This window comes from Argiope bruennichi, chromosome 1, assembly GCF_947563725.1.
Source record: "Argiope bruennichi chromosome 1, qqArgBrue1.1, whole genome shotgun sequence".
In the NCBI taxonomy this organism is placed as follows: domain Eukaryota; kingdom Metazoa; phylum Arthropoda; class Arachnida; order Araneae; family Araneidae; genus Argiope; species Argiope bruennichi.
The window spans coordinates 87,238,170-87,255,162 of record NC_079151.1 but is presented as its reverse complement, the minus strand read 5'-3'; the positions used below and the strand labels follow the sequence as shown (position 1 = coordinate 87,255,162).

The 16,993-nt window shown below is 28.9% G+C and overlaps 1 protein-coding gene across 1 annotated transcript in view; it reads left to right on the top strand.

The window, feature by feature from the left end:
- LOC129980911 (trypsin-1-like) overlaps positions 1-10,294 on the top strand; it is a 30,138-nt gene extending 19,844 nt beyond the window's left edge. The window contains exon 6 of the mRNA XM_056091393.1: positions 9,913-10,294. Within this exon, the coding sequence (XP_055947368.1) occupies positions 9,913-10,089 (177 nt within the window). The 3' untranslated portion in view covers positions 10,090-10,294. The remainder of the gene's footprint in view (positions 1-9,912) is intronic.
- The last annotated feature ends 6,699 nt before the right edge of the window (positions 10,295-16,993 follow it).

Genomic DNA, 16,993 nt, shown 5'->3' with positions numbered 1-16,993 from the left:
CAAAGAGAAATTATCGTAATCGTCAGAAATTTCCCATTCGAAGATTTTCATGAGTTCCGACCTTGACGAGATTTGAAAACTGATTTTTGAAATTATACTTGTCTGTAGTTTTATCTGTGAACATGACAACTGAAAAATAATCATTGAACTTGAGAAATGAAATTTAGTACGCAATTTTAACGCGAAATAAGTAGATTTCTATCAAAAGTTTTAATAACTTTTTATAATTAAATTAAAATTGTGAAGAATGTTCTTTTTTTTTGTAACATAACTCAATATATAACATGTTTAAAGCTTTTGTTTCTATTCATTCTGATGTATGAGGTTAGCTTATATCGCCTGTCGAAAAAAGTGTTGTCGTAGTTGTACACATGATACGCTGTCTATAAAATAACTTTTCCTATTTTTTTTATGAATATAAGTTAATTCTTTAGATCATTGAGAGTAGATTACCACGATTAACTTTTCAAAAACAGTCATCATCATTTTAATTTAATCTAAAGCATTGGACTAGAGTATTTATCCACTTTCCATCCAAGTTAAAATTCAAGAAAGGTTTAAGAAAAGAAATTACGAACTAGGAAAAAAAGAATGCTATATAAATCTATGAACAATTTACGTCGACAATAAAGCAAGTATACAAGCCTCAAGTTCACCAAAATCTAATAGCCAATTAGCAAGAGATACATTCACCCTTCTTCTTGCAAATCCTCACATTAAAATTTCATGGATCAAGGCACATGTAGGCTATGAAGGGAATGAAGCGGCGGACAAACTAGCCAAAACAGCGGCTAATGCTAATCAAGATCGGAATGTAATGAAGCTTCCAAGATATCATCTGAAGAACATCCTCCAAACCGATATGATGACAAGATGGCAAAAGGAATGGGAAGAAGGCGAAACAGGCCGCTCCACATTCAATATAATACCGAAAGTTTCTCTCTACGCGACCAACTGGAACAAAGCGGATGTCCTTTTCTTCACTGGACACGGCCCATTCCCGACATACCTACACAGATTCAACCTGGCCAACTCTCCTTATTGTAGCTGTGGGGAGATAGGATCCCCAATTCACTATGCCACCGAATGCCTACTGACTCTCTCATGGCACATGAGGAAGCCAGAAACAAGTCTCGAGGAAGAATGGTACAGGAGAGTTGCATCGAATACCCTTTCACGCGGCAAGATCCACTCCATAGTAAACCATATTCATAAATACCAAGACCTCTTCAAGACTACACAATAGCTGAGACCAAAATGCCACTTATCAAAATCAGCCGAAATTATAACTTCAAAAGTCCCTCAAAAGTGCAGTTCTGACGAAGGAAATCAAAACCACAGGACTCAGAAGGACGTTACAGATTTCTGACTTTTCAGAGATAATTTATATGCTTATACAAATCATATAGATGTTCTCAATGTAATTTATCAGTTTTTTTCAGTTAGTAATCTCGTTTCCCTGTAAATTGAACCTATAGTGACCATTTGTTTAAGTATCCTTGTCCCCTCTATTCGGTTATTACGTCACCAAAAAATTAAATACAGTCGTGTAGGATTTGACACCGTTGGGATTCTCTCTGGAGAACCCTGGATGGTCTGTCGTCTCTTTCTTTCTACCAACATTTTCTTTCTTTTTTTTTTCCTTCCATCTTGTGCTCATCCAACTGGTTAGATAACTTAGTGTTATAGGCACCGGGGGCACAGGATGGCGTTATGTTATGTTATATAAATCTATGATATAATTTTAAAAAATGAGTGCAAGTAAATAATAATATTATATCACTCTCATGAGTATTTGAACGTGTTATTCGATGAATCCTTCGACCATTATTCTATTGTTCATGAAAACTAAAATTTTGCGATTTTCATGATTTATAAGAAAAGTTGCTCAAAATAATTAAAATAAAATGTTTCTTTCAAAAACATTTTTCATTTTAAGTATAATTAAATTATATCCAACTCAGAAAAATTGTTTGCTCTTTGTTTGAAACATATTATTGTTTGTTTTCTCTACTATTGCCATCTGGAGTTATTAAAGCGACAACAAATATTTTTATCGTTTGCTCTCTATATCTCAACATAAATTAGATGTAGACAAATTCACGTTGATTTTTAATTTCTATGAAACAATTTTTTTTTCCTTCCAGCTGTATATATTTATGATACAAAAAAAGGATACGAGGATAAAAATCAATAATTTAGAAATTTTATAAAGATTAATTTTCAGAAATATAATTTAAGAAGAAAAGAATATTTTTATTCTCATATTTCACTGATTTTTCGATGCAGTATATTTCAGTAAATCATAAGAAGTTGATAATTCTATCAACTCTTTAAGATTTTCAACAATTCAAAAGGGAAATATTGAATAATTACTTATATTATTTTGTGGCAACAAATCTAAATTTAGCTCTTGCAGAATAAAAATCCAACTCCTTCTAAATTTATACGAATTTATAAAGTCAATTAGGAAAATAACTTTGAAGTTATATTTCACAAATTTATTTTATAAATTTATTCTAATTATTAGTATACCGCAGTATATACCCTTTATGTGAAATCAAAAGTAAGTTTTAAATTTATGCTCCTCGCCGTAGATACCTACAAATTTTCATATGTGTGTTTAATAACGTTTTAAGTAAGACTTATTTGAGTTAATAATTTACATAAAATTATATAGTTTGATTTTTTTATGAAAATAACAAAGCATTTTATTGACAACGTATTAAAAATGAAATTTATTTTATTTATAGCATTTTGATACTGTTTTCACACTGTACAATGATGACTAGAATTCAATACTGATTCTGAATAATAATGTTTCCGTACTTTTGATAGTCCAACAGAGTGATTAGATACTTCCTGGTATTACAGTGGATATTTTTGAAAATTTTATAATATAAATAGTATTCTTAACCGGCAACAGGAGATTTTTTTTTTTAAGATACAAAGAAAAAAAATGTTGTAATCGTCAAAAAATTCGAATTTGAGATTTTGATGACTCTTCTCATTTCAGACCACTCCGAATCCAAAAATCACAATTTTGGTATTATTTCTGAATGTCTGTCCATTTGTCAACACCATAATTCAAAAATGAATTATGAAATTTAGAATATTTACTGTTCTTCAAAATTTGTAGATTTCTATCAGATTTTGAGCTGAACCCATTAAGAAACCTGTATGTCCGGCTGGCGAAATACAAATTAACATGATAATTACAAAACGAAGAGAGCTAGATAAATGAAATTTTGTACACAAATTTAGGATCTAAAAGGTAGATCTGCATTGAATTCGCCAGAGTTGACTGTCTGTCGATCTTTACTTTCACATGCATATGAACGCGATACCACAAAAATGAAATAAATTGAATATGCGAGATTTGGTTTATGAATCTTATGAACTACAATTGAAGTTCGGTGTCATATTTTGATTCTAGTCAGTGGGAAAAAAAGGCAATTAAAATAGGTTTTTCTTGTACTTAGATATTAATCATATCTTGGCGATTAATCGACAAAGATCTCTTACTAAAAGACAATTTTGAAAATATTGTTCACTAATGGCATGCTGATAGTAATACATTACTACTGATTTTTTTATTAAACTAAGAGGCAAACAATTCTCATGTGTGGCACCCGGAAAATAAATATGTGAGTATTAGTTATGTCCGCAGACTTCCCTATGGTTCGCAATTTTATGCAGGAATAAGGAGAAGGATAACACTTTTTATCAGAGAATATGGTAGAAAATTTTCGGAAGATCACTTCTGCTATTTAATAGACGAGATGCGTCCTTTTCACTCCTTATCATGCGACTAAGTAAATATAACTAGTATTAATTTTCCTTTACTGAAAATTTTAAGAAAATATGAATATTGGTTAATTAGTAATAAAAATTAAATGTATATCATCAATATATTTCTGAAGACAAGAAAAGTTTTATCTAAAAAAAATATGATTTTACAACAATTTATTGCTGTTTTATTATATCATCACTACAATGAATAATATTTAATTTTTTCTTATTTATAATTTACATCATCATTAACATTTATTTCATTGTTTATTATGCTACTTAATTGCTTTGATATTGCTTACCTCGGATTAAATTTTTAAGGCAAAGTAATTCTCTTGTTAAAATTACAATTGATCTTTCCATTTTATAACTAACTATGGACTTATAAATATGTATTAATTTATATTAATTGTTCATTTGATTATAGTTTTTAATTTTTCTGCTTGCATTATCTTAACTCATTTTTGGCTTTTATACGATGAGAAACTTGAAAAGATATACTTTATCTATTGTTGCCACATATAAAGTAATATTCTGTTCGTTCAAAATCGAAAGAAGAATCAAAGTTTTCGATCGATTATATAATTTGTGAATTACGTGGACATTAAAAATATATTAAATAACATGCGATAATAAATAAGAATAAAATGGGTGGTTTAGTTAACTATAACCATTTGTATGTAGCTGTAACTTTGAATTATAATTTTTCCTATATGGTCGAAATATTTTTATATGTTCATGATATGAATAAAAATGCCGATTACCACGTTTCTAGCTTCATAATAGATAGAATTTTAGAGGAAAAAAATAACTAAATAAAAGTATATTCCGTCTCGTAATTATAAAGAACTATCATATTATAAATCTTCCTTTAATCATATTATAAATCTTGTTTCCTTACATAAAAATGTGAAGATAGAAAATTCGATAAAGTGTATTTAGTTGAATACAAAATATAGAATTTATTTCTTCTTACTTCATTGCGAATTGAAAAATTGTAGCGTTCTCAAGGACTCAACGAACATTTTTCTCAAACAAAAGTCGTCTGCGTGATAATTTCATTCCAGAATCACGTGACACAAGGAGTAAAGTACGTTCGAAAAGGTCCATTAAGCAAAATGGGGTAAATCGTTTTGAGTTTCGATTGATTAGTAAGTCATTAGGAATTTTACGAGTGCCCTGCCATATGTTCGAAATAGCTTTTTCCTAAGCCCAGCGGTTCCGGCATATTTATCTCGCAAAAAGTTCTAGATAGCTGCTTTTGAAAAATATTGTGAATCGGAAGAAATGTCATTATAATTTCCATTTTTTTTTCATAATTTATTTATTATGTTGCCATATTAATTTTGTTATATTATCATTTAAATTTTGTTTTTGTCATATTAAATTCCTAATAGGTTGTTTAGCGTCTTATAGAAACAATGCGTAAAATTATCTACAGCTTTTTAATCTTAAAACGCTATTAAAAATTCTATTAATATGGGAATTTATTATATTGCCATATTAAATTCCGAAGAGTTTGTTCAGTTTCTTACAGAAATAATGCGTAAAATTATCTACAATTTTTTTAATCTTAAAATGCTATAAAGAAATATTCAATTATGAACAAAAAATACGTATTTTAGCATTCAAAAAATTTATTTATTTATTTGTAAGAAAAGAAACCAACTTGTAAAGTACAAAATTTAACCATTTATTAAGTCACAATTGTATGTGCGGGTCCCTCTACTGAAAATAAAAAATTTTCCCCCAAGGGAATTTTCGCATTGATTTATGCTTTTTCTCTAACGAAGGTTTGCTTACCAGCAATTGCCACGCCATCCAGTTCCGCGGTAAATCGAAAGTTTCCTACATTATTTTTAAAGCATTTATTACTTTCTCGCATATGAAATAAGCAAAGAGAAAGTATTGTAATCCTCAAAAATTTGAACTCACGTTGGTAAAAGTTTCCGTTTCAGACCTCTTTGAGTTTAAAAAAAAAATGTTTGGAATTATGTCTGTTAGTCGATGAACATGATAACTTAGAAACGCTTTGAACTTGAGATACGAAATTTGGTATATGGTTTATACTCAAATTTCGTAGATTTCTATCATTATGAACGTATTATTCGTAGAATTCTATCAGATGGATTTCCGAGGATTTCCTCTGAAATCCATTCTGAGAAAATCTGTCTCTCTGAATATGCGTTAACACAATAACTACAAAACGAAGACAGTTGGATGGATACAATTTGGTACACAGATTTAACATCTAAAGGTTAGATACGGATCAAATTTAGAACTAAATCCATCAAGGGGTTAATAGTCTTTCGGGCTGTGCATTCACAAACATGTAAACTTGATAATTCGGAAATGCAAAAATTTAAATATATGAAATTTAGTACATGATTTTGTAAGAACAATTGTAGTTTTGTGTCAAATTTCAGATTTCAAACGGGCTACAAAACGTGACCAAAATACACATTCAACTTTCTAATAGTTGTACATTAACTACATCCAAAGATGAAGATTGCGCAATACAATAGTCATGTGATCATTCCAAACCAGTTTAAACCATATTTTCGCAAATAATAATAATAATTCTGCCATCAAAAAAAAAGTTTTGGAACTCGAACGATTTTGAGATAATTAAAAAATTATCTCAAAATATCTATCAATTATCTTAATTATATCGTTTTCTAAATATCGACACATGCGTAATCTGAGAGTCACGTCATTGTTTAAAACTGGTTTTTCACGAAAAAGACTTCTGGGCTCGAGAAAAAAAATTTTAGAGTTCGATTCATTTTGAAATGGTCAAAAACCATCGCGTTTCTAAATGTTGGTGACTGCGAAATATGAGTCATGTGAGAACATAAAGCTTTTCTATCGGATTGATACAACGTGGCTTAAACAAAATAATGTTCTCACATGATAACTTGAAATTTGCGGTAACAAATTTCAGATTTTTTTTTCAGAAATAATAATAATTTTTCGTTGCTTTGTTTTGTTTACTCATCTCTATTAAAATCATTTTGTCAACGAATGAAGTCTACAGAATATGTTGAGGAAAATGATACCAAATAGTTTGATAAATCTAATACTTGATTATGACAACACGGATATACGAAATTATTGTGTACCTTCAATCAAGTCTTTATTGATTCTGAACAAGTTAGTCACAGTTTTTCCCTCCGATACAGATCCGTTATGTTACATCTGAAATCACATCAGTTGCGAGCTGAACAAACCAAAAAGATCATAAAAAAACTGAGCAAGAGACATCTGTCTGCAGCAATGTAAACAGCCTTTCGGGAAATCAATAACAATGAAATCGATCGTAAATGTTTGGGAAATGTCTGCTTCCTGCATTCTACTTCTGCGCTGGCAATCTGGCATTTATTTTCTGCTGTACGCTTGCTCGAGGAAAAGCATCTGTCTGTTCCCAAAGTACTTTTAACATCGAATCAATTTTTTCGTTGCATAACTTGAAGGAGAAGCTTTATGTTTAAATAGGTTTTTTTTTTAATAGCAGTAGTTGCTAAGTAATACTTTATCTTATAAAACAGTATGAATATTTCATTGCCATAAATATTTAAATGTTTTCCGTTGAATAGAACTCTTTTTAAGATTTCATTTGTCTGCTATATTTTTATATAGATTTAAGGGGAAAATTACTGATATTCACATTATATTGTAAGAATATTTTAAAGTATTGTTTAAATATATCATGTTACGAAGGATCGCCTGTCTTGTCTATATTTTTTTATAAAAATCGAAAAAATTAAAAAATGCATTCTTTAACATAATGCATTCCTTAAAGGGAAATCTTGAGACAGAGTTCATGAGTTCGAAGCCGCTAACACAATTTCGAAAAAATTTGCTGCATATGAAAGATTGACCCCCTTGGTAAAAATTTCCTAAACTGTACATTAGATATTTTATTTACTTTTCGGGACAGATGAACTCTGTCTGGTTATCCCTTACAGAGAAGTAATGCTTCGAAATATCTCTCGGAAATGGACGGTGATTAGAAAAGAGTACTATTAATTTGATTGAAATGAAAGTCATTTGAACATTCACATGACATTAATCTGGTGGTATTAGTTTCATATGAAATAAAAATCGGCGAAATTAACTAAGCTGTGTTTTAGGATGCTTCTTTGATTTTACCCATTATTTTAGATATATCAATGTACATGCAGATATATGGATAGTGGGGGGGGCAACTGCAGTTTTTATCTGAAATGCAAAATTTATTAAGATATTTAGATAAAAACGGGCTAAATATTTAATTGTAACATTTTTTAATAAAATTATTAATTTATTGCATATATTGGATTTATCCCATATTAGTTGTGAAACCATAACGTGTTTGAAGAATTAGTTACAAATATTAAATATATTCATTGGAAAAACTTCAGAATAAATTTCATAATCAGAATACCTAATTAAAACTTGTAAATATAGCCTTTCAAATGAATCGAGATATATTTTGATTTTTAAATTATGTTTCTGGGTAACTAAAAAAGCGATGCATAACAGGCAATGAATAAACACAAATGCTTAAGGGGAAATGAAATATTGAAATTTTGTCTCTGAGATTAATTGACATCAAATACATACTCGAAATAGTAACTGTCTTTTTGAAAATACAAAGCATAACCTGTTGCCTGATTGATAATTTAGTAATCTAACATCATCATACTTATTATATTATTAATACAGTAGAAGCCTGCTGATAATAAACTAAATACCAAAAAGGCATCGATTCACTTTGATAATTTAGTTTCGTTCGCAAAGTCAGTTTTCGAGTTAAGATTCCTAAACAGCTGAAGCATTTAGATGTTTTAGCCTTTTAATTCGATGTATAAAAACAGAAGTTCAGGGAGAAATGAAATACTGAAAGTTTGTCTCTGAGATTCAAAATTATTTTACTCTGTTCCATATTAAAAATTTTGTAGCCAATTTTTTCTTTGGAGATCTTTTGGAAGCTGTTGGAATTTGGCTGATATCTCACTTTACCTTCTTAAAAATTACTATAGAAATACAAGAATATCTGCGCAAACTCAGAATCTTTTACACTACATTTATGTAATAATCTCTACAAAATCATTAAAACAAAATGTAACTTAAATTTTGACTACAAGCACATTCAGAGATGTATACAGCGTCATTACAAAATTTCATAATGTTACCTTTAAAACTTTTCAATTCAGCAACACAAGAATCGTTTGACAAACAAACTGCATACTCAATCAGCATCTAACTGCATGTTATACCCCACTGTACTATGACGCGTCACATGTTTTTCTTCGTACAAGCTTGTAATGGATTCCAAAATTTCCTAGAAGGTGTAAATGCAGCAAAGAAAAAATTTTCTAAAAACTTTTTGTTATTTAATACAAGTGTTTGTACATGAGTGAGAGTGTGCATGTGCGCATGTGTGAGTGTATGTTTGTATTTATCTTATAAAATACTTTTCTATTTCATGAACTTAACTAACAGAGCCATTTGTAATGGACTGAAAAACTGCAATGTAAAGCAAATTAATAAGTCCACGTATTAACTAATTATTCTATTAATAAGGTACTCGATCTATATATTAACACTTAATGGAAAGGCAAAATTGTAAAATAAGAATACGATTCTCTTTCAGTACATTTTTATGCTCTTTAAAAAATTTCATCTTTCAAGATACTATTTAGCATTTATTACTTACTAATATATTATAATAATTATTTACTTACTAATATAACGAATCAATTTAACTGCACTAATTTTGAAAGAATGATCTTAAAGCAATAGACCAATTTTATATTTTTACTTCTTACCTTTTTACCTGTTCTCAAGAGGAAATTAGTCAATATTTCATAAAAGAAGCATTTGACCGAGGAAAGCAAGTGTATTTGACAATTTAACTGAATTTCATACTTTGTTTCATTGATTAACCAGCCAAATAATATGCCAGCTTATAAGCGTTATCAATTTAAAAGGAAAATTTCAACATGTATATTGTGACACGTTTGAATAGATAAATTAACAAATTTATCAATACAAATGAATAATAGTATTGATTTTCACTATTTTTTGGCAATGCATTTCCATTCTTTTTCATTATTCACTTTCTGTTGTTTTCAGGGTGATTCTGGCGGTCCCTTGCAGTGTCTGGTCAATGGCAAATACTATGTAGCCGGCATCACTTCTTTCGGATCTGGTTGTGCCAAAGAAGGATACCCGGACATCTACACGAGGGTCAGTTATTTCGCTGACTGGGTGGAAGAAATCATGAGCAGACCCCCAGCTGGAAAGAAGTGATGATCTCTCTGACACTTTGGAATGAAGCCAAGTCGCAAGGAGTTTTAAGTCCCGGAGATGTTCAGACGTTACAAAATGCACGTTCCATGGATATTTCTTCGTCCCGTCAAACATTAATCGTGTTCAAACATGTGTGAATGTATATAAATGCACAATTTTTCTTTGTCTGTTTTTCCATTCATAATAAAAGATGTGTAGAAATATATTATCTGTTGTCAAATTTTAGGATTGTTCCAGGTGCAAAAACAGATGGTAAAAAGGAATAAGAGGACTATAGGCCATTTATAACTTTTCAAAAATGAAGAAGTCTTTAATGATTTTCAATTTTTAAAATGAGAGGTTCGCAATGTTTATTTCCTTTAATACCCTTTCTGTAACCTTTTTATTTTTAAGTACCCTCTACCATCAATCCTTTTCCCAAACATCCCTTCTTGCGAAGAATATTTTATTAATATTTTAACAGTTTAGGTTAACTAAAGGGTTATTTTAATTATTTATTTTTAATTTTGTATATTATTTTTGTTTCTATAAAAGTTTTAGTTCTGTGTTCTAAGAAATAAAAACGGAAATGAAACAAATGACCTCTCATTGAAAATTCACAATTGCCCATTATAATTATCAATTATTCAAGTGAAAAATAATTTAATTGCTGTCGTTAAGCTTTTTTCAAGAAATTGAATTTTATACAATTAGGTACAGATAAAAATGTAACGTGTGGAATTTCGTAGAGCTTACTATGATATTAGTAACTAATAAATGAGTAAAATGAGCATGTTCGTTCCGTAAGTTCAGTGTTCGTAAAAGATGTTGAATATTTGTTCGCGTTTACACTGATTCTTTTTGTACTTTTCTTTCTTTACTAAAAATTTTCTTTCTTAATTTTAATCTTTGGTGCTTTGCGTTTTCCGCCATATCCAACTTCCCTTTTACCCATCGCATACCTTCAAAGACATGCATACCATTGGTTGAGAAATTGATATAACCATACCATATATATGCATAGCATTGGTTTAAATTGATATAATTCAACTGAACGCTAATCTATAACTGAATTTTTATTCCATAATGCCTGAAAAAAATTTCTACTGTCGGACTTTATTTTCTTCTTTTCAAGAAAATAGAATTCACCACATCTTTATCTATTAGAAAAATTTGCAGTGAAGCAGAGTATGGAACATGGGTATAAAAGTAATTAAAATGATAGTAGAACGTTTTTCAACCCTTTTTACTTTCTCTTGTATTAAAAGCATAAAAAGAAAGTTTTGAAATGGTCAAAAATATTCGAAATTGTGATTTTAACGAATATCCGCTCTTCAAACGTTTCTGATTCCGAAAAATACATTTGTGTTGTTTTTTCTATTTGTTTGTATACCTCAAAATACGATAACACAAAAACACTTTGAGCTGGGCAGATGAAATTGTACATACGGACTTGAAACTTAATTTTTAGATTTATATCAAATTTTGAACGAGAGCCATCCGAAAGTCTGTATGCCTGACTGTTTGGTTACAAGAAATTCTATAACGAGTGAACGCAAAGGGTTAGATAAATGAAGCTTAGTACACATTTTTAACATTTAGAATGTATATTTTTATAAAATTTTGAACCAAATCTGCCAAAAGGATTGATTGCCTGTCTGTTGATACTTTCGCATGCATTCAAGCGCAAAAATTCTAAAATGGAAGAATTTCAATAAATAAAATGAAAGGTATATGAACTTGTATAATTGCCGTTCTATGTTAAATTTTGTTTTCAGCCTCTCGAAAAAAAGGCATTCAAAATACATATTTGATTTTTGAGTTACTTGCATATTAAAAGCATGCCAGGGATTAATCGCCAAAAAAATCGCAAAAGATTCGATAAAAAATACTGTACTTACGCTTTAGATCTATGTTTCGTCATTATTTAGAACTACATTTCGTCATGTAACCCTACCCTATTAAAGATCCCTTATAGACCCCTTAAAGACTTTCCTCCCCTATTAAGGCTTTTATTGGTAAGTATGCGAGAAAATTTAGATGAATTGGAGTGAACGAACACTCCCGCTGGTTCTAATTTATGTAGACTAGTTATCGAGACGATCTTAAAAGACTTAAAGATTTGTCAATAGAGTCATATCATATCCATTTGAATTTTGAAATCCTTTGCGAATTTTACTAGAGAAAGAAAGGAGTATTACGTCAAGACACGCACAAGATAACTTCCAATTTGTTGTCACATGACATGAAAACACTTGGCTTCGTATGTGACTGCGAGCACTTGAAATGAGTCCATCTTGATTCGAGTATTTTGTAACCAGAAAATTGAAGCAGAATTTGTAATAATACAGAACCAGATAAAATCGAAAGATTAGAAAAACTGATTCAGATATTTAAAAATGTTCAAAAATTGCGATAGTTTTTTTTTTTTTTTTAATCTAGTACTTTATTAACCAACAATCCATAAATAATTTTGCCTAGTTTCCTAGAAAACTATAGAATAAAGGATGTTTGGAGATACTTTGAAACTTAATATTTCTTTATTGGATTCTTGCTGCCTAAAACGACCAGCTGGTTCGCCAGAAATAGTGGTTATATTTGCTTTCAGATAAATTGTTCAGATATATATTCATGTCCATGATTTTGTCAAACTAACAAATATTAAGGCCGTATTATTTTGATTATCTAACTTAAGTTTGTTTATTACGAACATGGACATTTTTTATGGAGACAGACCCATAATGTCATAGGGCTATAAAAACATATCCAGTTCATCTAAATTTTGTAACATTATAACTTCACTTTTTTATTTGTCTTGCAGTTTAAAAAGATATTAAATATAACCCTTCTTATTTAGCTTCAAAAATGAAAGAAAATAACGATAAAAATAAATATTTGATGAAACAATGAAAATGATTTAAATTTATCAGAAACGATGCGATCTATAGTTGGTAATTTAAAAAAATTTTAATATTTTCAAAATTCAGGAAAAATTTGCAGGATTAATAAATTGATATCATTAAAAAGATAATTTTTTTAAAATGGTGTGTAATTCATTTTTGCGCAATAATATTTTAGGAAATTATGGCAAAAAAAAACATCATAATTTATCTTAATTTTTTATTAATTAGAATTCTAATAAAAAATTTACAAAAACACGCTTCAAGTATATATATATATGCACACTTCCTCCAAAGTTAATATGTGAAAATGGCAGCTATAGGTCAAACAGTCTGAACTATAGAGTGTCAATATAGAATGAAATATAGAGTGTCACGCATTTTCATTTTCATTATTGGCAGAGATTTCTTTATTAGAACATATTTCTGCTGCTATAAAGTTAATGCACAAAATTAAATGGAGAGGTTAATTTGGTCTTAAATATTCAGAAAAAGCTTGTAGTAGATAGTTTATTAGGAAGATAAAATTATCACTTGAATTCTTTTATGGCTTGTTTTCTTATTCCGTGCTAATGATCGTAAAACAAAGATCTAATCAGTGCACAAATGATGAAGACAATAATGTCTGACAATATAAAATAATCAGCGAATGTTGGAAACTTTAAACAAGTATAGTCATATCACTTCTCTCCGACCCGCCCGAAGGCACACGGATAAATCATACTGAATGACTGGATCGCCATACTAGCAACACTGGCGAGAACTGTGGTTGAATCCTAAGGGCCATCACAGGCCACGGTACAACCCTTCCCGAAGGAAGTACGTCCCATCAACGATGGGAGGAACCAGAATCCCACCTTTTCGCGTACCCACCAGTGTAGTGAGATCCAACCACCATGCCGAACGCATCTCATCCTCATTTTGAGGTGCCCCCGGGGGGATTTAAAAGGGTATAATTAAATAAGTATCCTCATTGAGACTCAAGTTTCTCGTGCTTTGATAAATAGAAAAGATTTATAAAAATTAAAACATCGAACTGCACAAATTCAAAAGTTCTCAGATTTTGGTTGGTACAATCGGTTAACTCTTTACTTTTTTTTTTCCATGAGATTTTTGAAATCATGAATCATAATCACATAAGGCCTACACATGCCTGAATATTTGTACACATACCTGTATATGTATAAAACTTTTAACAAATTCCAATTTTTGATCACAAAAGAAATAAAGTCATATTGGATTAATTCTATGAAAAGAATAATCATTCACTTCAATAAATATAACCTCCATATTTTATTTACAATTTGCGCGAATATAGTAAAATGTGAAATATGATTTCAAGTAAAAAGACTATTAATAACAGATCATCTTTTCGTTAAAAAGATCGTTGTTACTCTTATGACAATTCAGTTTCAGTATTATAACATCATTTGATGCATATATGTAAATTTCTCTTTTGCATTAAATGTAATCAAATTAACTTAATAGAAACAGCAGATGATACTGGAAATAATATAATGATAATGATAATAATAACATTATAGTGATTGCTATATTGCTACTTCATCTGCAGTAAATATTAATAAAAATTTTGGTGTATTTCTTTCTCTTTTAAATTCTTCTGGTGAGTAATCATGTTGATTTTAATCAGGAAAGCTCTAATACCAAATTAATACCAAATTTAATTCTTGTGTTTATTTTAATCGATTTCTTAATTTGCTTTACAAAATTCAAAGATGGAGAGTTAAGGTTACACATTCAATTAATAGATGGCAGCACGACGATCATTTGCACGAATAAAATGCTTTTTTTTTTCTGCTATTTATTTTTTAAAATTATTTACAAAATTTGAGTTATTAAAATTATTAATCTTATAATTCTTGAATTTCTGTTATTTTAATAATAAAATTTACACTTTTCGCTTAATTCTTAAAATTAGTTTCGACATTTATAGCGGAGCGACATAGTAATTATAAATGGCGTCCATTGTAATTTCCACCCTTTTTCACAGAATGTGATTTGCCAAAATATATTAAAACCGTGATGATTATATCTACTTCCTGGTAGTTAAAACTAGCGTCAGGAATTGAAACTTTCTCTAACATTCTTTTGAATTTCCTAGCCCCACCAACACATTACGTTGATACTGATCATTGATTTAAATCCATAATTTATCATTCTAAACAATGGCGGATTTAGTCATTTCGCGGCCATGGCTGTGAGCATTACCATATCTTATTTTTAATACGCTAGTAAATTTTGTTTCATATTTGTTTAACGTTATCAAATATCAAATCAATGTTAATGAAATATTTTAGTTTTTTTTTAATTAATTAAAACTAATCAACATTTTAATTGGTTTGATTATTGTTTTATTATTTTATTTTTATTTTAATAATTTTTGAAAAGCATATGTTTATATTTTATTTTTATTTAATATTAATAATTGCATGCCATTCAAATTTATGAACAATACTTAAAAAAAAAAAAGTTTTCCATTTGTGTGTATGTAAAAACCAAATGAACACATTGAAACGGTTGTTTACCAAACAATTATATTTAAATAAGTGTTAATTTTATTTTAATATTTTGCCAGATTAGTAACATTTTTTTAATAAATCTACTAGTTTCTACTAATAGCTGCAGAATTTTTTAAAAATTGGTATTAATAGTAATGTACAATAAACTGACTTATTTTTTTTCTCTGAAAATTAAAAATTTATCCTACTTTAGTAGATTCTGCGCGATTTCAAAATTAAATATTTTTTAATCGTTAGAAATCTGGCGGTAAACTGAATGTATATATTTTCTTATACGATACGTACAATGTTCCATTCCATTTTTTTAATGAAATAAATTATATTTTTTTCCATTTTTATTGAAATGAATAAAAAAAATAATAATTTATTTTTAGAACGTCTGTAGTCTATTTCTCCTCCACATGGAATTACCTTAAATCATCTTAAGTAAATTTTTTTTAAATAAAGAATTAGATGATTTCAATTATTTATAATATTTTAATTTATGATTTATTTTATTTATGATTTTTTTGTTTATATATGATTTATTTTATTTATGATTTTTTTGTTTATATATGATTTATTTTATTTAACATTCTTTTATCTTTTTTATATATTTATAAATAGAGTCTAAACAACATCATTTAAACTGTAATTTGACACTGACATAAAATAAATTTTTTTAAGTATTGAATTGTGAATATTTTTATAAAAAAAATAAAGAAAAGCTGAGTATCACTCACAAATAACTCGACAGTAATAATTTTCGACAAAGATTAGGATTGCAGTTAACGTATTCTTCGATATTCACCGTTTTAAACTCTTAAACTTTCTACGAAATAAATACTAAAAGAAATTTACTGAATTTAGTTTAATAAGCAGGACAGATAATATCTAAGAAAAAAGAACCTAAAGTATACCTAATACAAAGCATGGTGATTGATGCATTATCTCTAAATCTTTTTGTAATAATTTATTATTCAATTTCGTCAGAAAACTTTAATTCTTTCTCTACAAAAAAAATAATAAAGAAACATATACAAAATGAAATCAATTTATGTGACGTCACAGCCATATGATACGCGCATGTCATCTACATCCAACTGTACTTTATCTGATATTATGTTGCGCTTGAATGGATTCCGAAATGCAAATAGCTTGGGGTACTTGACCGTGGTACGTAAGAACTAAATGATTCCATTGAAGAAATTTAGGTGTTTCATTATTTAAGTAAATCATATAGTCGATTCCAAGCATTTTTTCCCGCTGTTATTTTAATATGCTTCATTTATTGTATTTTGTTTTCAGGAAAATAAGAGTTCAGAGCTTTTCATGGAACAAAAATATGTTTTCAAACACAGCAACTGAAAAAAAAATGGCGAGACAATTTACAAAGTTTTTATTTTTATTATATTTTATTTTATTAATTTATTTTCTATCCTTTTAATTGTTTCTTACTGTGAAAGTTACGAGTTCGTAAAACTTCTTCTCTTTCTGATATTTCAT